This window comes from Mauremys reevesii, linkage group 4, assembly GCF_016161935.1.
Source record: "Mauremys reevesii isolate NIE-2019 linkage group 4, ASM1616193v1, whole genome shotgun sequence".
Classification (NCBI taxonomy): Eukaryota; Metazoa; Chordata; order Testudines; family Geoemydidae; genus Mauremys; species Mauremys reevesii.
The window spans coordinates 92,926,537-92,940,056 of NC_052626.1; the positions used below are offsets into that span (position 1 = coordinate 92,926,537).

The 13,520-nt window shown below is 40.4% G+C and overlaps 1 protein-coding gene across 2 annotated transcripts in view; it reads left to right on the plus strand.

Moving 5' to 3' along the window:
- Positions 1-13,520, plus strand: part of KIAA1549L (KIAA1549 like) — a 211,914-nt gene that overhangs the window by 104,069 nt on the left and 94,325 nt on the right. For both annotated transcript variants that reach the window (XM_039539040.1, XM_039539039.1), the window contains one exon: positions 8,604-12,488. In XM_039539040.1, coding sequence (XP_039394974.1) covers positions 8,711-12,488 — 3,778 coding nt within the window. In that variant the 5' untranslated portion in view covers positions 8,604-8,710. The remainder of the gene's footprint in view (positions 1-8,603; positions 12,489-13,520) is intronic.

The following is a 13,520-nucleotide window of genomic DNA, read 5'->3' on the forward strand; positions in this document are numbered from 1 at the left end:
GGTGCTATGTGTCAAAAGAGAATTAATCTCTTCCCTTCAGATGCAGAGAGCCCCACACCATTATCTATGCCTTTGTCAACTCAAAATTAGATCATTGCAATGTGCTCTGCATGGGGATTGTATCTTCAAACCATTCAGATATTACAGCTTGTGCAGAATGCAGTGCTTACCTTGTAAAACAGGTTTAAAGAGGCCACATTACATCTGCTCCATGGTCTGCACTGGTTACCAACTGATTTCCACATAGTCTGTGGTGTTGATGTAGACCTTTAGAGCATTCTATAGTTTGGCTATCTGAGAGGCTGATTGGTTTTGTGTCTTATCGTGACAGTTGAGATCATCTGAAGCATTCAAGCAAACAGGACAGAAGTGGCATTCTCTGAGAGGGGTCCTTGGTTTGGAGTTCACTTCCTTCCATAGTTAACCAGAGCTGGGGACCTTCAGGACATGCTGGAACAACCTACTTGATCTCCTAGGCTTTCTTGGGAAAGGGAAGAGAGAGGCTGATTGGTGGATGAAAGAGGCTTGCATAGGGAAGTTGTCTTAGGTTAGGAAGATATTGTAGGAGAGCTGAGGTTTTTTTTCTTTTATGATCTGTGGGTGAAAGTCCTTATTTTAGTGCCTTATTTTGATATTTATTATTGATATTTTATTAAAAACTACTTTAAATATATTTTGTATTGCACTTAGAGCTTCAAGTAGATATAGTTAGTAAAGCTGAATAAATAAATCTTGATGACCTGAATATACATTGAAAAGTAACTCAGTCCAATAAAAGTGGAAATCTGGTTTAAGTCATTTAAGCTGATTCCAGGATTATCACATCACCTGAAGAAGTCCAGACTCCAAATGACTAAAACATTGAGCTGTTTCTTGTCTTATTAATAGATGCGTCTACCCAATGAAGAATTGGTGTTTGGGGGTTTTTTAAATTTGAGAAGTGGGGTGTCAGATATTGAACTTGCGTACTGTATTTGGTAGTTTTCTTGCAGGGACTTGTAAAAGGCCATCCTGGGGCTGTGGTGTTGAGCCATAGAATAAAAGGAAAAAATGGCACAAAAGAAAAACTATGCCACTATTTCGTGCAGCAGACTCCCAGCATGGAGCCTCTCTGCTCCATTTGGTTTCCAGAGTGGTAAAACACAGGCTTTCCTCAGAACTGGATCACTATGTAGAATCTACTGCCAAGGACCCGGGCAGGATCCTTTCAGTCACTGTAAATCAATAGAAAATGCAAACAGTCTTTTCTGAGGGGTGCAGTACTCTGACAGGAATAAAGTAGTCTATTCCCCATTTTCTCTTGACCTCTCAGTCTGGCTGGTTCTGAGAGTCTCCAGGCTCAGTTCTGTCCTAGACTGGAAGAAAGAGAAAATATTTTTTATGAGAAACCCCAAGCTATTTCCTCCTCTTGCTTAAAGGCCTGCCCTGATGAGTTTATGGGAGATGGAGTCTCTAATTGACAGACTGAATAGGTAGGTTCGCTAGCGTGGAGCAGGGACTGAAGCCATTCCTTACCTGATCTAGTGTAGAATATGTACACCGCAACTAGGTTTTTTTCATATTCCCTGGCTTCTAACACCATACAGCAAATAGGGCCAAGTTTTCAAATCTCAGTTCTATAAGTAAGCAATTTGCATATGTGATGGCCTGATCTAACCATTGTACAGAAAGGCAAGGTTTTTATGGACATGCAGACACATGCATTTTTGTTGATTGTAACCTTTTTTCAATATAGTCAACTTTACTGTAGGTTGGGCTGAAACCTTAGAATCCAGCCTGTATAAGGGGCAGTGCTTATATGCACTGCCTTAGGAGCGGGGCAGGAACCAGACTGTGGTCCTGGGGCTTCCCCCTTTTTCCAGGGAAACATAATCTCAACATCCTTTTTGATGGCACAGGTTACTTTCCTGTCTGCATCAGCTGTGGTATAGGAGCAGGTGCACTGGGGGGCAGAGCCAAAGCTTCACACACTTCACACCCCTGCCAGCCCAGAGGAGAGAGTGGCCACTCATTGTCTGGGTGAGGACCTAAGGTAAGGAGGCTCCTTATGCACTCTTACTTCTCTATGCAGGTCACAGGAGAGCTCACGATTGAGCCCTGCGTTTGTTTGTATAGGTGAAAATTCATAACTTTCTCTGGAATTGATTGGTTTCTCTTTCCTGCCTTGGCACATTTTGAAATATTTCCTGTTACTGAAAATGAAAAAGTTTATTAATCAATAATGGTTGTTTTAATGAGTTCACTGCTAAGTGGGTTTTAGCCCTAAGAGGAAGACAGTAAGTCAATAGCCTGGAGTATGATAGAACAAAAGGTCATCCTAAATAGGATAAATAACTAATGAAATGTACAAACTATTGTTCGGTGTGTAATTTAAGTGAGTACAGAGTTCTCAGGACAGAGTTTTTAATTTCATAGTCAGTTCAATTTGCTTTTTAGCTGCTTTTGCCAAGTGTTAGAGTTGCTGGTAGATTGTAAAGGTCACATTTTCTCCTGGGCAGACATTTTACCGCTGTAATTAACTATGCTAATCTGCATTTTCATAGGCTGTTAATCTGAAACAAGTTGTAAATGCGGAAGGAATTTTAATTTCAGTGGATTTACTAAAGCTGTCTCCAGGTGCTACCACTGCAACTCATGCACGCATGTCCCATCAGGCCATCTCTGTTCCTTCATGTGTCTTGTTCTGGTCTCCTTGCTTCCTGGGACAGCCTGTGAAAGATTTCATGTTCCAGAAGGCAGCACACCACAACTTGTGTGTAAATGCTACAACTCAATGTCTTTGCCTCATTAGGATCTTGCTCAAACCTGACCATGTACTTATACTTTTCTGGCTGTTATTTATCTGAATTTTAATATCAAATGCATGTTGATAGTCATTATGCCTGCTCTCACCCTGCAACTAAATACATTCTGCCCTTAATTAATATTCTTTATTTCTCTGCTTCTCTTTGATAGTGTTGAATATTCACTCCTATTCAAAATGTCTTCCTTGAGCTTCTGAGGTGCTATTTTTTCTTGGTTCTCCTGTTTGCTTTTTAGCCAGTCTTTGAACATTTGTTCCAATAGCTCCATCTCTTTCCTCCTCTCTGTGTCTGCTGTTGTGCTGCAGGGATTTATTCCTTAGCCCTCTCCACTCTTCCTCTAGTCTCTCCTTCTAGGAGAGAGCAGGACCACCTAAGGGTTCAGCTGCATCACACTCTTTACTTTACCTCTCCTCTTCCTGAGCTTTCACCCTCTGTCTAGTCCCACTTTTCCACCCATCTCTTATATCTCTGCCTGGATGTCTTCTCACCACATTGAATTCTACATGGCTACAACTCCACCTCCAAATCCTCTACTCTCCCACTTTCTCTGCTGTTGCTGACACTCTTCCACTCCATTTCTCTCACATCTACGCCCTTGCCAAATCCTGCCACATTGTTTCTGTATAGAGTCTCCACAATTCTTCCTTTCCTGTTTGTCCCCACTGCCAAAATCTTAGCCATGCTCCAGTAATTTCCTGTCTGCTCTCCTGGAACTGCATTTTTATTGGTCCCCATGTCTCCTGTTTTTTTCCATATCTTCTCCATTAAAAAAGATTACAGCTAAGGTTATCTTTCTTTTCCAGAGCTCTGTCTTCAAATTTGTGCACTGATCTCCTGAGTATTAGGTTCAAGCTTTTCCTGCATGCTTTCTTAGCCTTCCATAACTCTGTCCCCTTACACATAAGTCTTCCAAACTTCCCACACAGCTTTGATATATGTGTCATACTATATTTCAAGAAGTATAGTCATTTATGCTCCTTGTATATCTGCAGTGATAACAAGCATTTGAGGTTCCCCCAAAGCCAGTTATAGGTGTAGTTATGCCATAGACAAAGATAGGATTTGGTCCTCTCCTCTCCAGTTGCTACTAAACATACGGCCAGGGCCTTCAAAGGAAGTGTTGCCCCAACCTGTATGAAGGAACCTGGCATGCATTTTTATTTGTTGGTCTCTCCTCATTTTTGCTTCTTTGTTTCTCCTTCCTCGTCTCTGCAGCTGTTTCTTTCTGTCCCATTTTGGTGTGTTCTGCCCACCACTCACATGCACATTTTATGTCTTTTTTTTTTTTTATTACTTGAGTCTCTGTTTGCATATTACTTGATCTCAGAACAGTAGGTGCTTATGTTAATCCATCCATGCTCAACTAGGAAAGGAGTTGCCCTAATGTACATGCACTTGAGATTAAACTCCACACATTGGGAGGATTCTCTCACTTTCCGAGTACCCCAGCTGCTCGCTAATGGAAGATGGTGAGTTATGTAAGAGTGGGAGATGTTTCTAGAAATGCACTGGTAGCCAGATGGAATCATAAGAAATTTCACAGCAGCAGTGTGACAGCCTTTTGAATCTGCCTAAAGAACACCTGGTAAGTAGTTCTGTAAACCCCCCATCATTCAACAGAATGAGTGTGGATGCCTGGGCGATTTTGTTCACCAAAGGATGTAAAAGAAAAATTACCAGCTGGCATAGAAAAATACTTTACTTTAAAGTGAGGAGAAAAGGACTGGAGCTGGGTAGCTATAAGTTGTGTAAGAGAAACAGCAGATAACTCCATAGCAGATGACATTCTTATTTGTTTTTTGCTACTCTAAGTTATGCCATGCTTTCATCTATGTGTCAAACTGTGATAATGTAAGTTTGACACTCTCTCAAGTCTACAGTATCTCTTGTATGGTGCTGATGAGAATGATAACCTTCAAGTGTGAAGGAACAGAGGAAGAGAGAGAGAATGTTACAGATCATACATGGATTGATGTTGATGTATTCTGATGTTCTAGAAAGCAAAGCCTTCAGAAAAAAAATAAATCTATCTCTCAGTGTTTCCCTCTAGGAGTCATCTTCAGAAGGCAGATACACACAAGATAGGTGAGTCTTGTATAATGTAAACCAGGGGTAGGCAACCTATGGCACGCGTGCCGAAGGCGGCACGCAAGCTGATTTTCAGTGGCACTCACACTGCCCGGGTCCTGGCCACTGGTCCGTGGGGCTCTGCATTTTAATTTAATTTTAAATGAAGCTTCTTAAACATTTTAAAAACCTTATTTACTTTACATACAACAATAGTTTAGTTATATATTATAGACTTATAGAATGAGACCTTCTAAAAACGTTAAAATGTATTACTGGCACGCAAAGCCTTAAATTAGAGTGAATAAATAAAGACTCAGCACAACACTTCTGAAAGGTTGCCAACCCCTGATGTAAACCATGCAGAAGGCTTTGGCTCCACGAGGGGTGTAGCTACCAGCACTGGAGCACTGTCTAAACTGGCACTTTACAGCGCTGAAACTTGCAGCACTCGGGGGTGTTTTTTTCACACCCCTGAGCGAGAAAGTTGCAGCACTGTAAAGTGCCAGTGTAGACAAGCCCTTAGCTTCTCTGAAATGGCCTTGTCTTCCTTGAGTGCTCCTTTAGCACCTCAATCATCCAGGGGCCCCACTGATTGTTTGGCAGGCTTCCTTCTTCTGATGTACTTAAACATATTTTTTCTGTTAGTTTTTGAGTCTTTTGGTATTTGCTCTTCAAATTTTTTTTTGGCCTGCCTAATTGTACTCCTACACTTGACTTGCCAGAGTTCCTTTTTTTTTTTTTTTTAAAAGGATCTCTTTTTGCCTCTAACCACTTCTTTGACTCTGTTTAGCCATGGAGCCAATTTTTTGGTCCTCTTATTATTCTCTTTAATTTGAGGTATACATTTAATTTGAGCCTCTATTATGGTGTTTTTAAAAAGTTTCTATTCAGCTTGCAGGCATTTCAGTCTTGTGACTTGTGATTGTTGCTTCCCCGATAATTTGTGGAAGCCCTTTTGTGTGTGGATGCAAGGTATTTTTCAATCAGTTGAGGGAAGAACAATAGGCGTAACGTCTGTATTGTAGACATAGGGTTGTGTGAGTCACATTGCCTCTCAGGGCTCCCCCTGGGATTGTGTGGTTTATGTAATACTTCCGACACAGGACTGTACTGAAGAGCAAAATCTAGCTCTTTGTAAGTACAATAATTTAAACTAATTTTCCCCTATATAATATTTTGCTGCCTATATTTAGGAAATATCTGAGGATTTCATATTGGTGCATAATATTCTCTTCTTTCTCTCATTCCAATTAAGTATGCTGCTTCCCTAAAATAATTTGTATCTGGATGCTTTATTCTCAGCATATGTTGCAACAAAGCCATTTCTCATCATGATACAATACAGTTCTTAAACAATATGGTATGAGGAAAGGTCTTTAATCCCTGTAATTTGAAAATGCTAGGTTGGACATGATATTAGCTTAACTACAGTGTGTTAATGCTAAATGGAAATACTTGTTTCAAAATAGTTTGGACTCTGCATTTAATTTTCACAATAAGATGTTTGCTATATGGTAAACAATAATATTGAGTTAGTAATAAACTAATCTGAATTACCTTTTACTCTGCAGTACTTTGGTGGCCACTTGTGTGTATCTGTAATTAAAGTGTTTTGAATGGAAGATCTGTATATATGGTGGGTTGGAGACCAAATAGAATCATAGAATACCAGGGTTGGAAGGGACCTCAGGAGGTCATCTAGTCCAACCCTCTGCTCAAAGCAGGACCAATCCCCAGACAGATTTTTGTCCCAGATTCCTAAATGGCCCCCTCAAGGATTGAGCTCTCAACCCTGGGTTTAGTAGGCCAATGCTCAAACCACTGAGCTATTCCTCCCCCCTACAGGATTAGAGTAATAGAATCACAGACTTAAGACCAGTAGGAAGTACTTTGATCATCCATTCTGACCTGTGTGTATGTATACAGAACAATGTGTAGCACAGATGCTGCACAGAGAAGGAATTGAGCCTAAGGCCTTGTCTACACTACCGGGGTAAGTTGACCTAAGTTACGCTACTCCAGTTATGTGAATAACGTAGTTGGAGTCGCTGTAGTTTAGGTCAACTTACTGCAGCGTTCACATCACGCTGCATTGACGGGAGATGCTCTCCTGTTGACTTACCTTACTCTTCTTGTTCTGGTGGAGTATTGGAATGGACCAGACAGCACTCTGAGGTCGAATTAGCGTGTCTTCGCTAGACCTTCTAATCAACCCCCGCTGCATCGATTGCAGCAGCATCAATCCCCAGTAAGTGGCCTAAGACAGGCATGATATCTTCCATGTTCCTTACTTATTTCAGCGGTGTCATGATCTGCACTGGCCCCTACTGGTAGTAGATTATCTCCTCCCGGGCTGGCTCAGCTGCACTGACTGGCTTATTGTGGGGCTGAGCCAATGCCCTGCCTACTTCTTATTCAGTTGACTGAGGGGTGCAATGTATTGAAAACTGTTAAAATTACAAGCTATCACTTCAAGTTTATAAGTGGTTTCAAGGGGGAGTAGGAGGTCTGTAGCATCTACTCCAACATTGGTTGAAGTCACATAGCAATGTGTATCTATGTGCGAGGAAAGGACCAGTTTTGTTATATCTGTAGTATCATTACCCACGCACATTACAGGGGATGGGTCTGCTCCCTTTTATGGCCTGGGTACATAGGCTGGGCCACAATCTGGCTGACAATGAAATGGAAAAGGAAAATGATGAGCTTTAGTTGATTGATTATCTCATGAAAAACAACAAGAAAATGTTAATTTTGATCTTGATTGAGTCATAATTAAAATAAAAAGAATGTAAGATTTTCCAAATTGTGATTTTTAAGCTAACTGTCTAATCATTTTAAGAAAACAAAGCCTAGGGACAATATGGTGTAGAATGCTAAATAAATTGGTGCTAGAGATGTTTTATACATCTGCACATATCAAATAAGGAGTTTAATTTCCTCATTTGTTTTTAATCCCTCCTTAATCAATTTCATCCCTGTTATATTTTCTTGCCTCTCTGCCTATAATTACACATGTTATTAGAGCTGGCAAGATGACCATGTACAGACGCTTCATAGAGGAACCCAACCAATTTTGACTCTATTCCCATAATGTACAGTATGCTAAGTCAGTGATGTTTGGTTGTCAGAATCCATTCCCTCTGTATAGCTGCTTCTAAACCCTAACATCTTACATAATATTTTGAGAGGCAAGGTAGGTGAGGTAATATCTTTTATTGGACCAGCTTTTGTTGGTGGGAGAGACGAGCATTTGAGCTTCTCTCTCACTAGCAGAAGCCGGTCCAATAAAAGATATTATCTCACCTTTTGTCTCTAATATCCTGGGACCAACATGGTTATAACTACACTGCATATAATATTTTGACACAGTATGAGGATGATAACATCAGAATTTGTCTCAAGTGCAACAAGTTAGCTTCCTAGTAGGTTAAGCCATCCTAGTTTATGAGCAATATCCGTAATTATTTTGTATTATCACTGTAAGTAAAGCTTGGCGTTATCTTTTATTTTTCTGTATAATGAAACAATGAGACAGTTATGTTTACTCATATTGCACTTCTCATGTTCATATTTTTTAACTGTGTCTGATTGTTTATTCATTATGTCCTTCCAACACAAAGAAATGTCATTTACCTAGGATTAAACATGTCCTGTTCAGATTCACTGGTGTAGTGTATCAAGATAACACTTTTTTGCAAAATATTCATTTTAATTATTGTTTTACAGGTACCAAACAACACCAAACAAATGTTGCCCCCTCTACAGAGTCTCTTGCTAACTGGAGATCTATATTTTCACCAACATGGCCTTCAACAGATATTAAGTCTTCCTCAATGGCTGACATGTCAATGAGACAAACATTGGAGAATGCAAACTTGCTTCAGATAATAAAAAGAACACTGACTGGCGCCAGAACTATGGATCAAACTAATTTTTCGCCCACTCTTTACCAAGGCAGTGGAAATAGTGCATCCCAGGAGCCTGCTGAAGTTTCAGCTGAATCACCAGTGAGGTCATCATCTCAAGATGTAGATGAAACAGCTATTGTATCAGGTTTGCCTCAAATCAGTATGTTTGCCACATTGTCCAAAAAACCATCAATGACACATTCAAGTACTGCTGTGCCATCTCAGCTAACATCATTAGAAACACCTTCCATTTCAAAAGAAAGCACATCAGGATCAGACATTCTTGCAACTGTTCCATCACCATCATTTTCTTCATTGGTAATACAATCACCTCATACCATTATCTTTTCTAAGTTGACTGTACTACCCACCAAAGTGCCTTTATCCACAGATACTGAAAGTTCCTTCCACATAGATTCAACTGACTCTCATTTTAGTGCAAGCAGAGATAATCCACCAAGCACAGTCACTGCTGTAAATTCCAGTATAGTGAATCACACATTATCCAGAAGGGGTCCCAAAGAGGTCACAGGTACCACATCACTTAAGAGCTTTGGATCAACAATGAGACATTCCACAAAGACAATGGGAAGAGTGTCACCCTCAGAAAGTACGTCCCTACTATCTGCACACTCTCCTACTTCACTGTCAGTAATATCCTCTCAGTCTTTCCTACCAATAGGTTCTGAAACTGTGTCATGGCTTCCTACTGAAAGAACTTCATTGTCTCACTCAACAGATAATGTGTCTTCTTCTGGAGCAATACCCACCAATCTGCCATTCAAGGCAGTGGTGACTGACAGAGAGAGTGTCGTCAGCCCAGCTGCATCATCACCAGCTTTTAATAGTAAATCAGAGATTCCAATGGTTAGTACTTCATTCTTTCATACCGTGGGCACTATATCTGCATTGCCAAAAGTGACAAATCATCAGTCTTCCACATCAACTAATGATATGTTGGGTTCTACCAAGGCAATATTTTTATCACCAGCTTCTAATAGCCCAATGGGAATCTCCCATTCAACAGAAACTAGGTCTCCCTTTACTGTGCCAAGAACATTTATTCCAGATGCAATAAGCACTAGCAATGCAATAAGCACTAGCAATGCAATAGTTCCACCACCAGCACCTACAAGTATATCAGACTTTCTTTTCAGAAAAACCACACTTCCTTATTCAACAGATAAAGAATCCTCCTTAATAACTGTGACAAATCATACTTTTAATATTATAGCACATACTAGCAATGCAACAAACTCAATGCCGGCCTATGAGAACACTGCTACATTCCCTCTAATAAATATTTCGTCCCTTCACTCAACAGTGTCAATCAGTCAAGTTTTTGGAAAAGAGGTAACTGATACAGTTTATGAGGAAAATACAGTGGTATTATCAAGTGATTTTGAACATACTTTGCAACCTTTTGATGGCTCTTCAGTTAGAGAGACACCCCATCAGTCTTTTGAAACAGGTAGTACAGCCAAAGTGTACACTAACATACATGCTAACAATGTCCTTTCTTATGGATCTCAACGTTCCAGAGTTTCTCCAGAAACTCGAGCCAGCAAACACACAACAGGAACAATGCTGCATGAAAGTATTTTGAAAACAGAAATCATCGGTTCTGTTACTACATCTGCAGTATTATTATCCACTCCCAATACAGGCCTTTCAAAATCTGTGTTCACTATTAAAGATACACCTGCTATTCATAATTCTACAACTTCACAGATTTCAGCTATTAATGGAGAAAGTCCAGCTGTAGACTTAACAGAAAATGAAGAAACAAATACAGGAGCATTCACCATTGTCACTCCATATAAAGAATATGCCCCTCTACCAGCTTTAAATAAACCTGATTTTTCCACTGATCAAGTTTCAATCACAGATGATACACAACCATGGACCACTATTGTGCCTTCAGAATTATATGCATTGCCACCATTTGTTCCAGCAACAGAAGCCCCACACAGCGCAGCATCAGCTTTCTCTGGTATTTCAAATGCTGCCTCTGAAAGCAGTTTAGATACTACAAAGATACCTATAATTACTGCTTCAGCTTCTCAATGGACTACTACAGCCATGCTTACTTCAGCTGGTGTTAGTGTTCTGTCAGTAAAAGAAACAACCAACGTTCCAATAATAGAAGTTTCTCTAAGCACTTCTTCATTAGAAACTGGGTATCACGCCCCATATTCAACAATTTCAGGTCTGCAACCGCAAATAAATGATGTTACAAACAAACAAACTGCTTCTATCTCTGTAACTTTAGAAACATCTACACCTGCAACATCTAATCAAAATGTTTCAACTTCACCTTTGACTGAAATTAAGACACCCAATTTCACACAATTTAACATACGTTCATCTGCCCTGGAAATGTCTAGTGTTCAGTATTCGTCCCATGCTACCACTACAGTACTACCCGCAGCACAGTCAAAAAAAGATATTGACACAACTCAAAATGTTACTGAATTCTTCACTCTCAGGGACACTAACTTCACTGCAAACTTTGAAATATCCCCCCATCGGTATTTGCCTACAGTGAAGGATTTTTCAGCTGATGATACAAGTACTGCTTCTAGCACTCTGAAATCTCAGACAACCCATGGTGAAAATGTCTCTTCATCAACAAAAGCCTTATACACAACACAATCTGAGCTACCATTGGCTTCTCAATTCACTGACAACTTGATTGTCTCAGTTAATAATGAAATTAGTTCTATCAGTGGTACACAACCAACAATTTCTTCTTTTCCAGTAGCCAAACAATCTTCAAGTTCAACACCGATATCTATTCTAACTACAGAAAAATACATGACTTCTGGAAATTTGACAGACTTTACAAACAGCTCTGTTTCAGAACCACCTAGTCACTTGACTAGCGTTATTCAAAAACAAGCTACGTTTAGTACAGAGACATGGCATGCAAATGGTACAGGTGATAGTCTAATTACAGTTGCTGTACCTAATGAATCTACCAATGGCACCCCATCGCAAACACTTACCACCAATGCTTTGCAGTCAGTCATCATAACTTCTGTCCATGCATCACCAACACAAATAACCTCTGCTTTTTTGCCAACAACCAACTTTACCCATTCTGTCATTACAGTGCTACCTTCAGTGTCGGCGGGTGCAATACCTACAGTAGCAACTTCAGAAGCAAACTCAGTAACAGGAAAATCTGCGCCAACTTCGTCCTTGTTTTCTCTAGGCACTGAAAATGCACCTTTGCTGTCTCTGACAGCATTAAGCACATTGATATCAACACTAGCAAAAAATAACAGTGCCTCAAAAATGACATCGACAGTACCAGCACATACAAACTTTCCGTTTGCACCAAGACACACACCTACATCACCCCCCCACACCACTGTTATGTTTCTAACCAATAAAGTTAGCACAGTCACAGCTTCCACACTGACATCCGCAACACACACACAAAGACAGATAGAAACCACAGTACCTGACACCAAGAAATTCACAAGCTCAGAAATCACCAAAACATCAACTGCATATCCACTGACAATTACAGCAGCTTTGACATCTATTACAGCATCAGCGAAAACAACTAGGCTCCCTCCTGCTCCAGTGGAAAACAATTCTGCTGCTCCTACAACTGCAATTGCAACTTTCGCTAATGTGACAACAGTTTCCTCTCCGGAATGCCAGCTGTCCAGTAACCTTATGGTTAAATCAGGTATGGCTCTATACTCAGCTTGTTTGATTAGAAATACATTAGTTTTGTATGAAGTATAGTTCATTATAAATAGAAAAGTTGTTTAAATACTGGTTAGTTTACTAAATAACTTAAGGGCTATGATGATAAATGTGGGGATTAGATACAATGGGGATGACTACACTAACAAGCCAAATAAAAGATAGGTGATGGTGAGGTTAGTAAATATAGATAATAGATTCATGTATATACTTTTACATTCCACCGTATATATGCTTAAAGGAGGTAAGCTGCATGGTGGTCAAGCACATTATGATAGTTTGTTCCTTCCTCTGCAGTGACGGGCAGAGGTAACAGATTGAGACAGGTTAATATACTAGATAGACTTTTGTTCTGATATGGAATGGTATGTCATTCTGTAAACTCCTACATACAGAAAAATTTCATATCATACATTTTCAAAATATTTTATTGTCACATGTTGACATACTGTACTAAATTTCTGATAATAGCACCACTTGTCATGACTCTGTTCTTGGTTTCTTAAAGTTAAGGTAAGGCCACTCCTAAGAATAGTAAATTGAATGGGTCCTCAGAAATAATTTTTTGCCAGTACAGTAACTCGTCACTTAAATTTGTTCCGGTTAATGTTGTTTGGTTGTTACCTTGCTGATCAGTTAGGGAACATGCTCCTTTAAAGTTGTGCCATGCTCCTTCTAGTAGTTTGGCAGCCGCCTGCTTTGTCCCCCGCTTGCAGGAAGAGCAGCCCGTTGCAGCTAGCTGGTGGGGGCTTGGAACCAGGGTGGACCAGCAGCCCCCCTATCAGCTTCCCGCTCCCCTAAGTTCCCTGTGCAGCAGCTGCCCAGCAGGCTAGCAATTGCAGCTGTCCCTCCCCCCACTGCCATGTGCTGCTCCTGCTTTCTGCCTTGGAGCTGCTCCCAAAGCCGCCTCCTCTCTCTCTCCCACACACAAGGTGTGTGTCTGTCTCTGTCTGCTATGCTATCTCCCCTCCCCTCCACTCCTGCTGCCTTGTGGAGTGAGAGGCTACATTAA